The 20,342-nt window shown below is 45.9% G+C and overlaps 1 protein-coding gene across 2 annotated transcripts in view; it reads right to left on the bottom strand.

Annotated features, from left to right (window-relative positions):
* Positions 1 to 18,139, bottom strand: part of rbp4 (retinol binding protein 4, plasma) — a 30,976-nt gene extending 12,837 nt beyond the window's left edge. Inside the window, exons 1-5 of one of the 2 annotated variants that reach the window (XM_068052617.1) lie at positions 17,964 to 18,139; positions 17,743 to 17,877; positions 17,528 to 17,661; positions 17,330 to 17,436; positions 7,809 to 8,021 (exon numbers count right to left, since the gene is read on the bottom strand). In XM_068052617.1, the coding sequence (XP_067908718.1) occupies positions 7,809 to 8,021; positions 17,330 to 17,436; positions 17,528 to 17,661; positions 17,743 to 17,862 (574 nt within the window). In that variant the 5' untranslated portion in view covers positions 17,863 to 17,877; positions 17,964 to 18,139. The remainder of the gene's footprint in view (positions 1 to 7,808; positions 8,022 to 17,329; positions 17,437 to 17,527; positions 17,662 to 17,742; positions 17,878 to 17,963) is intronic. The other variant, XM_068052616.1, reaches the window with a different exon arrangement.
* Positions 18,140 to 20,342: the final 2,203 nt, after the last annotated feature.

The following is a 20,342-nucleotide window of genomic DNA, read 5'->3' as shown; positions in this document are numbered from 1 at the left end:
ATCCAATTCAAAAAGAAAAACCTCTGTCGAAAGAAAGATTGAATATTGATAAATGGAACCCTAGATGGACGGTGGAGCTAAGACAGAGACTTTACAGCACCATCAATGGTGGGAAGCCGATAACTCCATGCTGAAGACTGGAAGGATTTTGATTAAAGTGCGGTCTTACAGGCAGCCATTACAGGTGAGTGATTAGATTAGAGGATAAGGGAATGGAGTTCCTACAATGTGTACAAAACTCCTTGTTAACCCAATACGAAAAAAGCCCAAAAAGGGAAGATTTGCAATTGGAACTAATAATGGGAAATGAACCACCACAGGTAAGAGAAGTAAAAGTAAGGCAAGATAAAGGAAAATCCCAAGGCATTTTATAAGTATATTAAGGACAAGAGGATAACCAGGGAGAGAGTAGGGCCCATTAGGGACCAAAGTGGCAATCTGTGTGTGGAGCCGGAGGACACAGGTGATGTTTTAAATGATTACTTTTCATCTGCATTCACTATGGAGAAGGACGATGTAGGTGTAGAGATCAGGGAGGGAGATTGTGATATACTTAAACAAATTAGCATTGAAAAGGAGGAGACATTATCAGTTTTAGCGGGCTTAAAAGTGGATAAATCCTTTGGCCCAGATGGGATGTATCCCAGGCTGTTATGTGAGGCAAGGGAGGAGATAGCAGGGGCTCCGACACAAATTTTCAAATCCTCTCTGGCCACAGGAGAGGTACCAGAGGACTGGTGGACAGCGAATATGGTACCATTATTCAAGAACGGTAGTAGGGATAAACCAGGTAATTACAGGACGGTGACTCTAACATCAGTGGTGGGGAAACTATTGGAAAAAATTCTGAGGGACAGGATTAATCTCCACTTGGAGAGGCAGGGATTAATCAGGGATAGTAAGCATGGCTTTGTCAGGGGGAGGTCATGTCTAACAAACTTGATTAAATTTTTTGAGGAGCTGACTCGATGTGCAGATGAGGGTAAAGCAGTTGATGTAGTCTACATGGACTTCAGTAAGGCATTTGATAAGGTCCTGCATGGGAGATTGGTTAAGAAGGTACGGGCCCATGGGATCCAAGGTAATTTGGCAAATTGGATCCAAAATTGGCTTAGTGGCAGGAGGCAGAGGGTGATGGTTGAGGGTTGTTTTTGCGATTGGAAGCCTATGACAAGTAGTGTACCACAGGGATCGGTGCTGGGACCCTTGCTGTTTGTAGTGTGCATTAATGATTTAGACGTGAATATAGGAGGTATGATTAGTAAGTTTGCAGATGACACGAAAACTGGTGGTGTCATAAATAGTGAGAAGGAAAGCCTTAGATTACAGGATGATATAGATGGGCTGGTAAGATGGGCGGAGCAGTGGCAAATGGAATTTAATCCTAAGAAGTGTAACTTGATGCATTTTTGGAGGACTAACAAGGCAAGGGAATATAGTGTAGTGTAGTGGTATTGTTACTGTGGTGGGATTGCTCTTGGGACATGGGTTCAAATCCCACCACAGCAGAAGGTGGAATTTGAATTCAATTAATAAATCTGGAATTTAAAGCTAGTCTAATGATGTTTGTTGTAAAAACCCATCTGTTTCACTAATATTCTTTAGGGAAGGAAATCTGCTGTCCTTACCTGGTCTGGCCTACATGTGACTCCAGACCCACAGCAATGTGGTTGACTCTGAAATGGCCGAGCAAGCGACTCAGTTGTATCTAACCGCTACGACGTCAATAAAAAAGAATGAAACTGGATGGACCAGCCTGCATCAACCTAGGCACTGGAAACGACAACGGCAAATCCAGCCCTGTCGACCCTGTAAAGTCCTCCTTACTAACATCTGGGGGCTTGTGCCAAAGTTGGGAGAGCTGTCCCACAGACTAGTCAAGCAACAGCCTGACATAGTCATGCTTACGGAATCATATCTTACAGACAATGTCCCAGACACTGCCATCACCATCTCCGAGTATGTCCTGTCCCACCGGCAGGACAGACCCAGCAGAGGTGGTTGCACAGTGGTATACAGTCGGGAGGGAGTTGCCCTGGGAGTCCTCAACATTGACTCCGGACCCCATGAAGTCTCATGGCATCAGGTCAAACAAGGGCAAGGAAACCTCCTGCTGATTACCACCTACTGCACTCCCTCAGCTGATGAGTCAGTACTCCTCCATGTTGAATACCACTTAGAGGAAGCACGGAGGGTGACAAGGGCACAGAATGTATTCTGGGTGGGGGTGGCAATGTCCATCACCAAGAGTGGCTCGGTAGCACCACTACTGACCGTGCTGGCCGAGTCCTAAAGGACATATCTGCTAGACTGGGTATGCGGCAGGTGGTGAGGGAACCAACAAGAGGGAAAAACATACCTGACCTTGTCCTCACCAATCTGCCTGCCACAGATGCATCTCTCCACGACAGTATTGGTAGGAATGACTACCGCACAGTCCTTGTGGAGACGAAGTCCCGCCTTCGCATTGGGGATACCCTCCATCGTGTTATTTATTTTTTATTTATTTATTTTTATTTAGAGATACAGCACTGAAACAGGCCCTTCGGCCCACCGAGTCTGTGCCGACCATCAACCACCCATTTATACTAATCCTACACTAATTCCATATTCCTACCACATCCCCACCTGTCCCTATATTTCCCTACCACCTACCTATACTAGGGGCAATTTATAATGGCTAATTTACCTATCAACCTGCAAGTCTTTGGCATGTGGGAGGAAACCGGAGCACCCGGAGGAAACCCACGCAGACACAGGGAGAACTTGCAAACTCCACACAGGCAGTACCCAGAATTGAACCCGGGTCACTGGAGCTGTGAGGCTGCGGTGCTAACCACTGCGCCACTGTGCCGCCGTGTTGTGTGGCACTACCACCGTGCTAAATGGGATAGATTTCAACAGATCGAGCAATGCAAAACTGGGCATCCATGAAGCACTGTGGGCCATCAGCAGCAGCAGAATTGTACTCATCCACAATCTGTAACCTCATGGCCTGGCATGTCCCCCGCTCTACCATTACCATCAAGCCAGGAGACCAACACTGGTTCAATGAAGAGTGCAGGAGGGCATGCCAGGAGCAGCACCAGGCATACCTCAAAATGAGGTGTCAACCTGGTGAAGCTACAACACAGGACCATCTGCGTGCCAAACTGTGTAAGCAGCATGCGATAGACAGAGCTAAGCGATCCCATAACCAATGGATCAGATCTAAGCTCTGCAGTCCTGCCACATCCAGCCGTGAATGGTGGTGGACAATTAAACAACTAACTGGAGGAAGTGGCTCCACAAATATTCCCATCCTCAATGATGGGGGAGCCCAGCACATCAGTGCAAAAGATAAGGCTGAAGCATTTGCAACAATCTTCAGCCAGAAGTGCCGAGTTGATGATCCATCTCGGCCTCCTCCTGAAGTCCCCAGCATCACAGGTTGTGGTTGTTGGAGGTCAATCATCTCAGTCCCAGGACATCACTGCAGGAGTTCCTCACGGCAGTGTCCTAGGCCCAACCATCTTCAGCCACTTCATCAATGACCTTCATTCAATCATAAGGTTAGAAGTGGGGATATTCGTTGATGATTGCATAATGTTCAGCACTATTTGTGACTCCTCAGATACTGAAGCAGTCCGTGTAGAAATGCAACAAGACCTGGACAATATCCAGGCTTGGGATGATAAGTGGCAAGTAACATTTGTGCCACACATGTGGCAGGCAATGATCATCTCCAACAAGAGAGAATCTAACCATCTCCCCTTGACATTCGACGGCATTACAATCGCTGAATCCCCCACTATCAACATCCTAGGGGCTACTATTGACCAAAAACTGAACTAGAGTAGCCACATATATATATATCGTGGCTACAACAGCAGGTCAGAGGCTAGGAATCCTGCTATGAGTAACTCACCTCCTGACTCCCCAAAGCCTGTCCACCATCTACAAGGCACAAGTCAGGAGTATGATGGAATACTCTCCACTTGCCTGGATGGGTGCAGCTCCAACAACACTTAAGAAGCTTGACACCATCCAGGACAAAGTAGCCTGCTTGATTGGCACCCCATCCACAAACATTCACTCCCTCCACCACTGACACAGTGTGGTAGCAGTGTGTACCATCTACAAGATGCACTGCAGCAACGCTCCAAGGCTCCTTAGACAGCACCTTCCAAACCCGCGACCTACCAACTAGAAGGACAAGGGCAGCAAATGCATGGGAATACCACAACCTGCAAGTTCCCCTCCAAGTCACATACCATCCTGACTTGGAACTATATCGCCATTTCTTCACTGTCACTGGGTCAAAATCATGGAGCTCCTTTCCTAACAGCACTGTGGATGTATCTACCTCACATGGACTGCAGCGGTTCAAGAAGGCAGCTCACCACCACCTTCTCAAGGACAATTAGGGATGGGCAATAAATGCTGGCCTAGCCAGTGATGCCCACATGCCATGAATGAATTAAAAATAAATCAATGGGTGGTTGGACCCTAGGAACTACAGAGGGTCCGAGGGACCTTGGTATACTTGTCCATAGATCACTGAAGGCAGCAGCATAGGTAGATAAGGTGGTTAGGAAGGCATATGGGATACTTGTTTTTATTAGTTGAGGCATAGAATATAAGAGCAGGGAGGTTATGATGGAGCCGTATAAAACACTAGTTAGGCCACACCTAGAGTACTGTGTTTAGTTCTGGTCGCCACACTATAGGAATAATGTGATTGCACTGGAGAGGATGCAGAGGAGATTCAGCAGGATGTAGCCTGGGGTGGAGCATTTCAGCTATGAAGTGAGACTGCATAGGCTAGGGCTATTTTCCTTCCAGCAGAGAAGGCTGAGGGGAGACCTGATTGAGGTATCCAAAATTATGAGGGACATAGATAGGGTAGATAGGAAGAAACTTAATAACACAATAACCAGGGGGCATAGATTTAAAGTAAGAGGCAGGAGGTTTAGAGGGGATTTGAGGAAAAATTTGTTCACCTGGAGGGTGGTTGGAAGCTGGAACACACTGCCAGAAGGGGTGGTAGAGGCAGGAACTCTCACAACAGTTAAGAAGTACTTAGATGAGCACTTGAAACGCCATAGCATACAAGGCTACAGTCCAAGTGCTGGAAAATGGGATTAGAATAGATAGGTGCTTGATGGCTGGCACGGACACGATGGGCCAAAGGGCTTGTTTCTGTGCTGTACAACTGTATGATTCTATGAGTCTATGACTAACATCTCGGCATTAGTGACCATAATATAATATGCTTTAAGGTGATAATAAAGAAGACATAAATATGATGAAAACCAGATTAATAGATTAGAGAAAAGCTGATTTTGAGGGGTTGAGAATAGAACTTGGGAAAATAAAATGGGCAACTCAATGTTGAGCCTGGAGAGCTATATAGTGCTCAGTCTAAAGATGAGGTATTGTTCCTCAAGCTTGTGTTGAGCTTCATTGAAACACTGTAGCAGGCCAAGGACAGAAAGGTCAGAGTGGGAGCAAGGTGGAGAATTGAAATGATAAGTGACAAGAAGCTCAGGGTCACGCTTGCTGACTGAACGGAAGTGTTCTGCAATGCAGTCACCCAGTTTGCGTTCAGTTTCTGCAATGTAGAAAAGACCACATTGTGAGCGAGTACAGTATACTAAATTGAAAGAAGTACAAGTAAATCCCTGTTTCACTTGGAAGGAGCAATTGGGGCCCTGGACGGTGAGAAGGGAGGAGGTAAAAAAGCAGGTGTTGCATCTCCTGCGCTTGCTTGGAAAGATGCCGTAGGAAAGTGGGGAGATGTTGGGGGTGATTGAGGAGTGGACCAGAATGGTCCCTTCGGAATGCTGAAAGGGGAGGGGAGGGTAGATGTGATAGGTGGTGGCATCACGCTGGAAGTGGCGGAAATGGCAGAGGATGATCTGTTGAATACGGAGGCTGGTGGGGTATAAGGTGAGGACAAGGGGAATCCTATCATGGTTCTGGGAGGGGGATGATGCGGGGAGAGCAGAAGTGCGTGAAATAGTTTGGACACGGTTGAGGGCCCTGTCAGCCACGTTGGGAGGAATCCTCAGTTGAGGAAAAAGTCCGTAAGCGCGACTCCGAGCTTCCTGTTGCTTGTCATTTGCTGTGGTGTTCCCCAAGGGTCAGCTTTGAGTCCATTACTCTTTTTAATTGTTATAAACAATCTAGACTCAGGTGTAGGGAGCAGCATTATAAAGTTTGCAGTTGATGTGAAATTTTGCAAAGTGGTAGATAGTGATGAGGATAGTTGTAGACTTTAGGATGACAGTCAGGATGGTGAAATGGACAGAAGCATGTCAGAAGGAGTTCAGTCTGCAGAAGTGTGAAGTCATGCACTTTAGGAGGTCTAATCTAGGAAGACAGTACAGTGTGAATGGAATGAATTTGAAAAGTGTGGATGAGCACAGAAACCTTGGTGGCCAAGTACACAAATTCTTAAAGGGCACAGTGCAAGTTGATAAGGTGATTAAAAAATAATATAGGTCACTTGGGTTTAAACATTGAAGAATAAAATATAAAAGCAAAGAGATCATGCTAGAAATTTACAGGAAATTATTTTTTAGGCCTCAGATGGAGTATTGTGGACATTTCTGGGCATCACACTTCAGGAAAGATGAAAAGACATCAGAAAGGATACAGAACAGATCTACCAGGATGTCACCAGGGATGCGGGACTATAGTTATTCTGAGAGGTTGGAAAAGTTAGAACTGTTCTCCTTATAACAGAGAAGATTAAGAGGTGACCTATTGGGGTTTTCAAGATGGTGAGAGGTTTTGATAGAGTAAACAGGGAAAAAAACTATTCCCTTTGGCAAGTGGATCAATAATTAGCAGTCACAGATTCAAAATCATTGAAAAAAGATCTGGAGGAGAGATGAGGAGAATTTTTTTCACTCAGACAGCTGTTGAGATCTGGAACGTTGGTGGAGGCCAATTTCATAAATAATTTTAATAAGGACTTGGTTAGATACTTGAGGATGAGGAACTTACAGCGTATGGACAAAAAGCAGAATCACAGAATCATTAGTGCAGAAGGAGGCCATTCGGCCCATCGTGTCTGCACTCGCTCTCTGAAAGAGCAATTCCCTCAGTTCCATTCCCCCGCCTCCTCCCTATAACCTTAAACATTCTTCCTTTTCATACAATAGTCTAATTCCCTTTTGAATGCTTCAATTGAACCTGCCTTCACCAAATTCTCAGGCAGTGCATTCCAGACCTTAACCACTCGCTGCGTGAAAAAGATTTTTCTCATGTCACTTTTGCGTTTTTACGAAATACTTTAAATCTGTGCCCTTTTGTTCTCGATCCTTTCATGAGTGGGAACAGTTTCTCTTTATCTACTCTGTCCAGACCCCTCATGATTTTGAATACCTCTATCAAATCCCCTCTCAGCCTTCTCTTCTCCAAAGACAACAGTCCTAACTTCTCCAATCTATCTTCATAACTGAAATTCCTCATCCCTGGAACCATTCTCATGATTCTTTTCTGTATTCTCTCCAATGCCCTCACATCTTTCCTAAAGTGCGGTGCCCAGAACTGGACGCAATACTCCAGCTGAGGCCGAACTAGTGTTTTATACAAGTTCAACATAACTTCCTTGCTCTTGTACTCTATGTCCCTATTAATAAAGCCCAGGGGACTGAATGCTTTATTAACCGCTCTGTCAATCTGTCCTGCCACCTTCAATGAGTAATGCACATATACACCTAGTTCCCTCTGCTCCTGCATCCCCTTTAGAACTACAGGGATGTGGGACTAAGCACAACCTCTATTTCAAATTGATTATATGACTCTATTGCATTTACCTGTTTGAGCAACACGTCTGTATTTGTATGCCAGGCAGAGATGCTCCTGCTGTTTTCGGACTATGCGCTGTGCTTCAGGGGTCAGTCCTTTAGGATCCCGCGAGAATACAAATGAATAGCTGTCTGCACACGTTCCGTTATCATTCAGCTTTCGACATGTATACGTGATGGCATAGGTATCGTAATCTGTGTCAATAATCCAGTGATCATCATCTGAAAGAAAGAAACATGTTGCAAAGTATTTTTCACCCTAATGAATAGCAATGTAATTTAGGTTGCTAGACTTACAATAGTAATTATTCCAACACTCTCCCAGCCAAGTGCCGTTCACCCTTCAACCCTGTGCTCACTGACATACGTTAGCTCGTGGTCTGGCAATACCTCAATTTTAAACTTCTCGCCCTCGTTTTGAAATCTCCCCATGGCTTCGCCCCTTCCTATCTCTGTAACCTCCCCCAGCCCTGCAATGCTCTGAGATCTCTGTGCTACTCCAATCCTGGCCTCTTGCGCACCCCCGGTTTTAATCCACTATTGGCAGCCATGCCTTCAACTGCCTACGCCCTACAATTCCTGCATTAAATCTCTCCACCTCTCTCTCTCCTCAAGATGCTCCTTAAAACCTATTTGACTAAGCTTTGGTCATCTGTCCTAATATTTCCTCATGTGTCTCAGTTTCCAATTTTTTTTGATAACACCCCTGTGAAGCACCTTGGGACATTTTACTTTGTTAAAAGATGCTATATGAATACAAGTTGCTGTTACTGGTAACACACTGCCTGTCTGATTCTATTTCACAAAGCCAGACCAGTTACCTTGGTCAGTGCTGCTAGTAGCAGGGGAGCAGGATCCTCAGTCCTCTGATGTGGGCTACTACTGCAGCACACATACAAGGACCCCTCCCGCTTGCTGCAGAGCAGAACTTGGTTTGTCAAGAAATAGGATCATAGGAAATAGGAGCAGGAGTCGGCCATTCGGTGCATTGAGCCTGCTGTGCCATTCAAACAGATCATGGCTGATCATCTACCTCTATGCCATTTTTCCCCACTATCCCCATATCCATTGATGTCATTAGTATTCAGAAATCTATAGATTTCTGTCTTCCACAGTTTCACCACCATCTGAGTAAAGCAATTCCTCCTAATCTCAGTCTTAAATGGCCTACCCCTTATTCTGAGACTGTGTCCCCTTGTTCTAGACGCACCAGACAGAGGAAACATCCTATCCAAATCCACCCTATCACCTCTCATTCTTTTAAACTCTAGAGAATACAGGCCCAGTTTCTGCAATCTCTCTTCATAAAACAATCGCACCATCCCAGGGGTTAGTCTGATGAATTTCCGTTGCACTCCCACTATGGCAAGTATATCCATCCTTAGATAAGGAGACCAAAACTGTATACAATATTCCAGGTGCAGTTTCACCAATGCTTTATACAATTGAAGCAATATATCTTTACACCGGTACTCAAACCCCCTTGCAATGAAGGTCAACATACCATTTGCCTTCTTAATTGCTTGCTGCACCTGCGTGCTAGCTTTTAGTGACTCATGAACAAAGACACCCAGGTTTCTTTGGACATCAACACTTCCCAACCTCTCACCATTTAAGAAATACTCTGTCTTGCTGTTTTTACTACCAAAGTGGATCATTTCAAACTTGTTCACACTATATTCCACCTGCCATGATCTTGCCCAATTAATTAGCCTGTTCAAATCCCCTTGAAGCCTCCTTGCATCCTCCTCACAACTTACATTCCCTCCTAGTTTTGTGTCATCTGCAAATTTGGAAATATTACAATTGGTGCCCATATCCAAGTCTTTTATACAGATTGTAAACAGCTGTGGCCCAAGCACTGATCCTTGTGATACCCCAGCCTGCCATCCTGAGAATGACCCATTTATTCCTGCTCTCTGTTTTCTGTCTGTTAACCAGTTCTCAAACCATACCAGTATATTATCCCCAACCTGATTCACTCTAATTTTGTTTACTAACCTCCTGTGTGGGATCTTAGCAAAAGCCTCTGAAAATCCAATTACGCCTCATCTACTGGTTCTCCTTTATTTATGCTACAAGTAACATCCTCAAAAAGCTCCAACAGGTTTGTCAAACATGATTTCCATTTCATAAATCCATGTTGACTCTGCCCAACAATATCAGTATTTTCCAAATGTCCAGTTATCACATACTTTGTAAAAGATTCCAACATTTTCCCTACTACTGATGTCAAACAAAGAGGTCTATAGTTCCCCATTTTCTCTCTCACTCCCTTCTTAAATAGTGGGGTTACATTTGCAACTTTCAAGTCTGCAGGAACCCTTCCAGAAGCTATAGAATTTTGAAAGATAACCACCAGTGCATCTATTGTCTTTATAGCCACCTCCTTCAACACTCTGGGATATAGCTTATCTGGTTCAGATGAAAATCCAATATTACTAAGCATCTGTCTATTACTCCCCATTTCGTCATTACCCGACCCAAGTATTGTTTTTATTTTGTTCTGATAAAAAGAGTAAAATAGAAGGGAGAAACAAAATGGTAAAGTAACAATGGAAAGAAAACAGGGAAAATGCACATAATTTTAGTTTATTGTATGGTAATGAAAACAGAGATTCTGTTAGCAGTTAAATGAATAACTGGATAAACAAACTTGTCTTACTTGAAAGTGTAAGATCTAGATTCAGTATTGTAAATGAATGTGACTGTGGAAATTATTTGACCAGGTTTAAGTGGCTTACCCTGGCAGCTAGAAAAAAGTTATACCACTGGGACAGTATCTCATATTTTGGAGGTGGCCTTACAGTTTGGGCATGGTGTCCTTGGGCATTGTAATCAATATATGCTTGTAAGTGATTTTAGTAAAGGAGAAATGTGGTGATGTTCCTAAGTCTGTTGCACAATAGAGCAAAAGAGACTCTGTTCCTTTTAGCAAACATAAATATTTTAAACGCAAGCCAACTAGAGTGGTCCACATATGCAGGAATATACTGCAATAGAATTGTAACAAAAAGGAAAGGTAAATAGACCAGGGAGAAACACAGTGAATCCTCTGATCTACATAAGTGCCATTTGTGGATTCATTCCTTTAGTTTTAAGTTCAAATACTTCCTACGAATTAAGCTGGTGTGAAGGCCCTTTTACAACAAGTGCTATGTATGCACTGTGCAGCAATGAATATAGAAAAGTGAACAGGTTTGGTGGGATTCAAACATTGCAACATCATTGTAACTCATATCATCACCATGCACAGCATTAAACAGAAGCACACAGAAAATATGTAATAATTGTCCAGTTTATCACCAATATTGCCCCCGAAAATCTTTGCAAGCTTCTCATGGATCTCCTGTGATATCGGTCATATTGCAGGTAATTTTTAACCTCGCCATGAAATTTGGGCAGATTCTACATTGGGTGGGCAATCTGCTCCCCCAGGTTCCTACCCAGACAGTGAAGTTGAAAATTCTCCCCAATGAGAGGACACACTGTTTTATGATGGCAGCAGCATTAACATATAATACACAATATATTATTTTATAATAGTAGTGGATCTCCCATGGTGTGAGGAGGGCTGGATGCTGTAGTAGGGGATGGGGGTGGGGGGTGGGGCTGTTGGGCAGGTGCTGTAGTGGCAGTGGGCACAAGTGATAGCAGTGGGATGGGGGTGTGGTTGTTGAAGGGAGTTGGAAAAACGTTTGTCAGCGATATGCTCAGAAACAGTTAAATATATTTGGGTTGCTAGGTACTATACAAGTGCTGGTTTCTTCATGCATAAATAAACAAAGCTAACCCCCTCAGATATCATGGTTACTAATTAAATAAATGTGCACGTAACATGGGAGTGAGGGACAGCTCAGGATGGAACAGATAGCTCGGCGGATGGGGAAGATGGACAGCTCTTGTGGGCCATGTGGTTGTATAATGTTCCCCCTACCCCACCCAGTTGAATGGGGTAAGGAATAAGGGCAAAGTGGAATGTGAATGATCAGTTTGGACAGACTGCAGGGGCCAAGATACCTAACCCTGCAAATACACATTGGGAGTAAAAACCAGAGAGTGATTGCGAGAGTGGGAGGGACCTTACTATGGAACATAAGTAAACACATGGGCTGTTTTAAATGTCAATTACATTATTTTCAGATCAAAGTTACCACAAATTAAATTCATGCTTTCCATTGTTTTGATTTTTTATAGCGAAAAATATTGTTACCTTTACATCCTTAATGATGGTTTGCTGGCTTTGTTTATCAGCCATTTTCCATTGATGGACAAAGTGGAGGGACAGAGCTCCCAAACAACACGTTTCGATATGTTCTATGAGCATCCAGTTTTGCTGTCAATTATATTTTTAAAACCCTGGCGTGTTATGCAGCTGCACTGTTCCAGAATATGATGGTGTTCATTAGATTCAGAATGGAGCGAACTTTAAGCTATATTCTGGAAATTTTAGTACACAGGTTGACTGCTTAGTGTGATACTACACTCTGGCAGATTTGTCCACAGGGAGTTTAGACATAGTGACGGTGGTACATTTTCGAAGATGCAGTGTGCTGCCTAATTCAGCACCTTCATTCAGCTGATAGAGTGGCAGCTTTGGGAAACCCTAAACTTAAGCTTCGCATGCTTCTCATAGAAAGGTAAATCTCTGATGAAAAACACTGTTGGCAAAATTTCAAACAGGGAAAAGGCAGCTGCATAGGTCATTTTTAATGCCTTTATTATATTAGATACTTTATTCCTAGTTCTGAGGCTTCAATTTAGAAATAAGCAGTTGCAATGTGTTGCTGTTCCATGAATGAAACATTTCAGACAATCAGGTGCATGTGCAACAAAGTGTGACACAGAGATGTGATGAATGTGTACTAGACATTTATATAGATAATGATTTATAATTTGTACATCTAACTGTCTAAATTTGGTATGTCCAGACTGCAGTCCCCAAACCCAGGCAATCCCACCCCCCAAACCCAGTCAATCTGATTCTCCCCCAAATCCAGCCAAATTCCACCCCCTAAACCCAACGAATCTCACCCCCCAAACCCAGCCAAATTCCACCCCCTAAACCCAGCGAATCTCACACCCCAAACCCAGTCAATCTGACTCTCCCCCAAACGCAGCCAATTCCACCCCCCAAACCCAGCCAATTCCACCCCCCAAACCCAGTCAATCTGACTCCCCAAACCCAGTCAATCTGACTTCCCCACAATCCCAGCCAATCTCACCCCCCAAACCCAGCCAAATTCCACCCCCTAAACCCAGCGAATCTCACCCCCCAAACCCAGTCAATCTGACTCTCCCCCAAACCCAGCCAATTCCACCCCCCAAACCCAGTCAATCTGACTCCCCAAACCCAGTCAATCTGACTTCCCCACAATCCCAGCCAATCTCACCCCCCAAACCCAGCCAAATTCCACCCCCTAAACCCAGCGAATCTCACCCCCCAAACCCAGTCAATCTGACTCTCCCCCAAACCCAGCCAATTCCACCGCCAAACCCAGCCAATTCCACCCCCCAAACCCAGTCAATCTGACTCCCCAAACCCAGTCAATCTGACTTCCCCACAATCCCAGCCAATCTCACCCCCCAAACCCAGTCAATCCCACCCCCCAAACTCAGTCAATCCGACTCCGCAAACCCAGTCAATCCGACCCCCTCACAAACCAACCAACCTGACCCCCCAAACCCAGCCAATCCAACTCCTGCCACCCCCAAACCTAGTCAATCCAACCTCCCCCCCAAACCCAGCCAATCTGGCCCCCCCCCCCACCAAATCCACCCAATCTGACTCCTCAAACCCAGCCAATCTGACCCCCTCAAATCCACCCAATCTGACCACACCAAATCCAGTCAATCCAATCCCCCCAAATCCATCAATCTCACCCCCCAAATCAAGTCAATCCCACCCCTAAATCCAGTCAATTCAATCCCCTCATAAACCCAGCCAATCTGACCCCCCTAACCCAGCCACTCTGACCCCCAAACCCAGTCAATCTGACCCCCAAACACAGCCAGTCTGACCCCCCTAACCCAGTCAATCTGACCCCAAAACCAGCCAATCTGACCCCCCTAACCCAGCCAATCTGACCCCCAAACCCAGTCAATCTGACCCCCAAACACAGGCAGTCTGACCCCCCATCCCAGTCAATCTGACCCCCAAAACCAGTCAATCTGACCCCCAAACCCAGCCAATCTGACTCCTAAACCCAGCCAATCCCACTCCCCAAACCCAGTCAATCTGACCCCCAAACCCAGTCAATCTGACCCCAAACCCAGCCAATCTGACCCCCCCAACCCAGTCAATCCCACTCCCCAAACCCAGTCAATCTGACCCCCCAACCCAGTCAATCTGAACCATAAACCCAGTCAATCCCACCCCCAAACCCAGTCAATCCCACCCCCATAAACCCAGTCAACCTGACCCCGAAACCGAGTCAATCCCAACCCCCAAACCCAGTCAATCTGACCCCCAAACCCAGTCAATACCACCCACAAACCCAGTCAATCTGACCCCCAAAACCAGTCAATCCCACCCCCAAACCCAGTCAATCTGACCCATAAACCCAGTCAATCTGACCCTCAAACCCAGTCAATCTGACCCCCAAATCCAGTCAATCCCACCCACAAACCCAGTCAATCCCACCCCCAAACCCAGTCAATCTCACCCCCAAATCCAGTCAATCCCACCCCCAAACCCAGTCAATCTCACCCCCAAATCCAGTCAATCTGACCCATAAACCCAGTCAATCTGACCCCCAAACCCAGTCAATCTGACCCCCCAAATCCAGTTAATCCCACCCCCAAACCCAGTCAATCTGACCCCCAAACAGTCAATTCCACCTCCAAACCCAGTCAATCCCACCTCCAAACCGTCAATCTGACCCCCAAACCCAGTCAATCCCACCCCCTAACCCTGTCAATCTCACCCCCCAAATCCAGTCAATCCCACCCCCAAACCCAGTCAATCGGACCCCCAAACCCAGTCAATCTGACCCCCAAACCCAGCCGATCTGACCCCTAAACCCAGTCAATCTGAACCCAAACCGTCAGTCTGACCCCAAACCCAACCGATCTGACCCCTAAACCCAGTCAATCTGACCCCAAACCCAGCCGATCTGACCCCTAAACCCAGTCAATCTGACCCCAAACCCAGCCGATCTGACCCCCAAACCCGGTCAATCCCACCCCCAAACCCAGCAGAACTGACCCCCAAACCCAGTCAATCTGGCCCCCGAACCCAGTCAATATGACACCCAAACCCAGCCAACCCAACTCCCCCAAACCCAGCCAATCCAACTCTCCAAACCCAGCCATTCCGATCCCCAAAACCCAACCGATCTGACCCCCCCAAACTCAGACAATCTGAACCCCCAAACCCACCCGCCTGACCCCCCCCAAACCCACCCGATCTGACCTGCCCAAACCCAGTCAATCCATCCCGCCCAAACCCAGCCAATCTGACCTCCCCAAAGCCAGTCAATCCGTCCCACCCAAACCCAGCCAATCTGACCCCCCAAATCCACCAAACCATCCCGCCCAAACCCAGATAATCTGACCCCTCGAAACCCACCCAATCTGACCCCTCCAAAACCACCCAATCTGATCCCCCCAAACCCAGCCAATTGGAACCCCCCCAAACCCAGCCAATCTGACCCCCCAAACCCAGCCAATCTGACCCCCCAAACCCACCCAATCGGACCCCCACCAAACTCAGCCAATCTGACCCCCCCAAACCCAGCCAATCTGACCCCCCCCAAATCCAGCCAATCTGACCCCCTCCACACCTAGCCAATCTGATCCCCCCAAATCCAGCCAATCTGACCCCCCAAACCCACCCAATTGGAACCCCCCCAAACCCAGCCAATCTGACCCCCCAAACCCAGCCAATCAGACCCCCCCCAAACCCAGCCAATCTGACCCCACCCAAACCCACCCAATTGGACCCCCCCCCCAAACCCAGCCAATCTGACCCCCCCAAACCCAGACAATCTTACCCCCCCCAAACCCAGCCAATCTGACCCCCCAAACCCAGCCAATCTGATCCCCCCAAATCCATCAATCTCACCCCCTAAACCCAGTCAATCCCACCCCCCAAACCCAGTCAATCCCACCCCCAAACCCAGTCAATCTGATCCCCAAACCCAGCCGATCTGACCCCAAAGCCCAGTCAATCTGATCTCAAACCCAGCCAATCCAACCCTCCAAATCCAGCCAAACCGATCCCCCCAAATCCAACCGATCTGACCCCCCAAAACCCAGTCAATCTGACCCTCCAAACCCACTCATTCTGACACAAACCCACCAAGCTAAAACAACTCTGCCCTATTTACCAATATTTCCAAAGTCGTGAATGACACAAAACTAGGTGGGAATGAGTGTTGTGAGGAAGATGCAAAGCGGTTTTAAGGGGATTTGGACAGACTTAGTGAATGGGCAAGAATGTGGTGGATGGAATATAATGTGGAAAAATGTGAGATTATCCACTTTGGTAGGAGGAATAGATGTGCAGAGTATTTCTTAAATGGTAAGAGATTAGAAAGTGTAGATGTACAAAAGGGACCTGGGTGTCCTCGTCAATAAGTCACTGAAAGCTAACATGCAGGTGCAGCAAGCAATTAAGAAGGCTAATGGTATGTTAGCCTTTATCGTAAGAGGATTTGAGTACAGTAGTAGCAACGTCTTGCTTCAATTGTATAGCACCTTGGTTAGACCGCACATGGAGTACTGCTTGCAGCTTTGGTCCCTTTACCTTAGGAAGTATATTATTGCCATAGAGGGAGTACAACGACTTGTTCCTGGGATGGCGGGACTGTCCTATGAAGGGAGATTGGGGAAACTGGGACTGTATTCTCTTGAGTTTCAAAGAACGAGAAGTGATCTAATTGAAACCTACAAAATACTTAAAGGGATAGACAGGGTAGATGCAGGTAAGATGTTTCCCCTGGTTGGGGAGTCTAGAACCAGGAGTCACAATTTCAAAATAAGGGGGAAGCCACTTAGGACTGAGATGAGGAGAAATTTCTTTATTCAAAGGGTTGTGAATCTTTGGAATTCTCTACCTCAGAGGGCTGTGGAAGCTCAGTCAGTGAGTCTGTTTCAAGTAGAGATTGACAGATTTCTAAATACCAATGACATAAAGGGATTTGGGGATAGTGTGGGAAAAAGGCATTGAAGTGGATGATCAGCCATGATCATATTGAATGGCGCAGCAGGCTTGATGGGCTGAATGGCCTACTCCTGCTCCTATGTTCTTATCTTCGTACTCCTAATTCCTATTTACCGATTTGTCTTGTTTGAATTTTGCAGGGATGAAATGTTTGGAAAGAGCTGTTCCTTGTGCTACTTAAAAAGTCGAGATATTTTAATATCAGCAACCAGTTACAAAAATGAATGAGAACATGGATTTAAACTTTAAATGCCGCCTGTGGGCGCGGGTATGATATCGCAGGGACAATGCGGGAAGCCTGGTTTGATACTTATTTTGAAAAAAAAAGCTGGACCTTCATCCCCTCTGCAGACAGGCTACTCACTGCCTTTCTGGAGGTGCTCGGCTGCTCCCCAGTATTTCAGTTTGAACTTGGCGGGGTCTTCGGTGTTGTTGAAGGTTCCCATCATTTCAGCGCACACGATCCACTCACTAGGAGACAAGGTACAGAGGTGGTGGTTAGAGCAGAGAGGGGGGTGGGGGGATGGGGGATAGAGGAGGTTGCTTTGGGACAAGTGCTTACGGCAGTAAGGTGACCCGTCCTGTCGCTTTGGCGGTCATCGTCTCGTTTTCAATCTTGAACTCGGCGTGGATGTTACTCTCCAGAAAAATGCCCACTGGATCCTTCTTGGCGAAAGCGTGCCATTTCCCCGCATACTGCAAGAGAAAGGGCGGACGGTCAAGGAGAGATGACCATTTCCTTCTCCTCTACGACAAACACCAGAGGCACCAACTTACCCGGGTCTTGTTGAAGTTTTCTTTCACTTGGAAATTGCTCACAACACAGTCGGACTTGGCGAAGCAACTGGAAATGGAAAGCAGGGCAACCAGGAGCCCCAAGATTTTGCACTGTACCATCGTCCTTTAGATCCTCTATAGTAAAGCAGACACACATTAATGCAAGAAGACAAACCCTCCTGGATTTTACATGCAGTTAGGTTTCAGCTGCTGACACTAACCTCTTAAATACCAAACTCATGTTGTGCTTACCGTCAACAGCGTGTGTTACAAATCACAATTCTCCCGGATTCAGATCTCAATCAAAATGGGGATTTACCATGAATACAGTTGTGAATAAAACGCTGTGAGCAACTCTTCCGAACAGTTAGTTGGCGCACTACACCTATATATAGACCAATCACCCCCTCCTATCCTGTCATCTATCTTTCGTAATCTACCCTGCCCTCCCCCACCCAAACAGAGAAAAGCTTTGGAATGTAAATCATTGACAGCCAACTCTATTCTCAACAGTTACATAACTGCATGATTGATCTTCTATCCAGAACCTCCACGCACAGCACACTGCTGATTTTTTCACATTCATTGAACTCCATGAGTGATTCTCAAAGTGATGTTGGATTGCTGAGTAAGGTTATGTATGCTTCTCCAGGTAGTGCTGAAGGGGCACAAATTTCTGTAATTCACATCTGGCAGCCACTGACAAAACAATAGGGAGGTGCCTGCTTCTGGACAGAACGCAGATGCTCTCCAAATGTTTGGGACGATTTAAAAGTTGCTTTCATAACAATTTTCCTTATATAATCTCCTTTTCCTTGCACAACCCTCTATATTCCACAAATAACTGGCACCAATGTTGACAGCTCTTGGCTGTGCAGCAGTCACAGATGTTTGTGAGACTTGCTGGAAACTGGGTCAGTGCCGTTTGCTGAAATGTTGCACTTTGTACTAGTGAAATATATTTGTTGAAGTGATGAAATCTGCACACTGACTTTAGTTTTTGCAAGTAAACCTACTCTGGAACAAAAGGTTTATCAAGTTCAATGTGTCTCTGAGTTTATTTCTAAACTTTTTTAGTTGCATAATTCAATTGGCTCCCCAACATAAAATTGTATAGCTTCAGATTTCCAGCATCTGCAGTATTTTGCTTTTATATAACTGGATGTTGTTTGTCATATTTCATTACCAGTCAGGCAGAAGTGCTTCACTGGAATAAATATTTAGTACCTTAACACCTTTGTTGCTGGTGCAGCACTGAGATCCTTAGCCCACCAGGGCACCTTGAAGAGATAGTTGTTGCTTTGTACTAATAACAGCATAATGACTCCCAGGATGAATCATGTTTTTCTCCGTCCTCATTTTCTCCTCTTAGCCCTCCTTTCCAGAAGGTGGTAGCTTGTGCTGGACTACTAGGTCTCAGCAGTCCTCCAATACCTTGCCCAGGTGGCTGCTCTTCATATCCTAGCTTGGACAGTGAAGCGTAGAATTTTCAATCAGGCATATATGGATAGTGTGTTCATTTATGTAGTGCCATCAGGTGCCAAGAATGGGGGACTTGTCTACCAGTAAGGTGTCTGGGCTCCATGTGAACCAGGTACAAAATGGATCCCAGTATATACTGACATCATAATGCCACTACAAGGATCATGCTGGCACTGAACAACACTGATCTTGCATGGCCTTGCCCCTCCCTATCTCTGCAACCTCCTTCAATGCTACAACCTTCCAAGAACTCTGCATTCCTCCAACTGTGGCCTCTTGTCTCTCCTCTGCTCCCTTCACCCCACCATTGGTGGCTCTGGCTTCAGCCGTCTAGGCCTAAGCTCCAGAATCCCCTCCCTAAACATCTCTGTCTCTCCAACTCTCACTCCTCCTTTAAGACCCCCTTTATAAAACCTACTTCTTTAGTCAAGCTTTTAGTCATCTGTCTGAATATCTCCCTCCCTGATCTGTGTCAATTTTGTCTGATTATGCTCCTGTGAAGCCCCTGGGGCATTTTCCTATGTTAAAGGCTCTATATAAACACTTTTTATGCATTTAGAGATACAGCACTGAAACAGGCCCTTCGGCCCACTGAGTCTGTGCCGACCAACAACCACCCATTTATACTAACCCTGCAGTAATCCCATATTCCCTATCACCTACCTACACCAGGGCCAATTTACAATGGCCAATTTACCTATCAACCTGCAAGTCTTTTTTGGCTGTGGGAGGAAACCGGAGCACCCGGCGAAAACCCACGCGGTCACAGGGAGAACTTGCAAACTCCGCACAGGCAGTACCCAGAATCGAACCCGGGTCACTGGAGCTGTGAGGCTGCGGTGCTAACCACTGCGCCACTGTGCCGCCCAGGTTGTTGTTGTTTACTGGGAATAGTGACAGTTAGAAAGACTGACTGAAAAAAAACTAGTCTTCCTGGCTAAGTTGCCAGTTTTAAACAATCAGATAAATTTGATGTATGGATGTTGCAACAACATGGGACCCATTAGCTGGAGCCTGTGGCCTAAGAAGAAAGGAAGTCTAGCATGTATTTTTCCATTGAGGCACATTGCAAACTACAAATTATGAAAGTATGAGTGTATGTTATAATTCCAATAATA

The sequence above is a fragment of the Heterodontus francisci genome, chromosome 20 (genome assembly GCF_036365525.1).
Source record: "Heterodontus francisci isolate sHetFra1 chromosome 20, sHetFra1.hap1, whole genome shotgun sequence".
NCBI classification, from domain to species: Eukaryota; Metazoa; Chordata; class Chondrichthyes; order Heterodontiformes; family Heterodontidae; genus Heterodontus; species Heterodontus francisci.
This window is presented reverse-complemented; position numbering and strand designations above follow the sequence as displayed.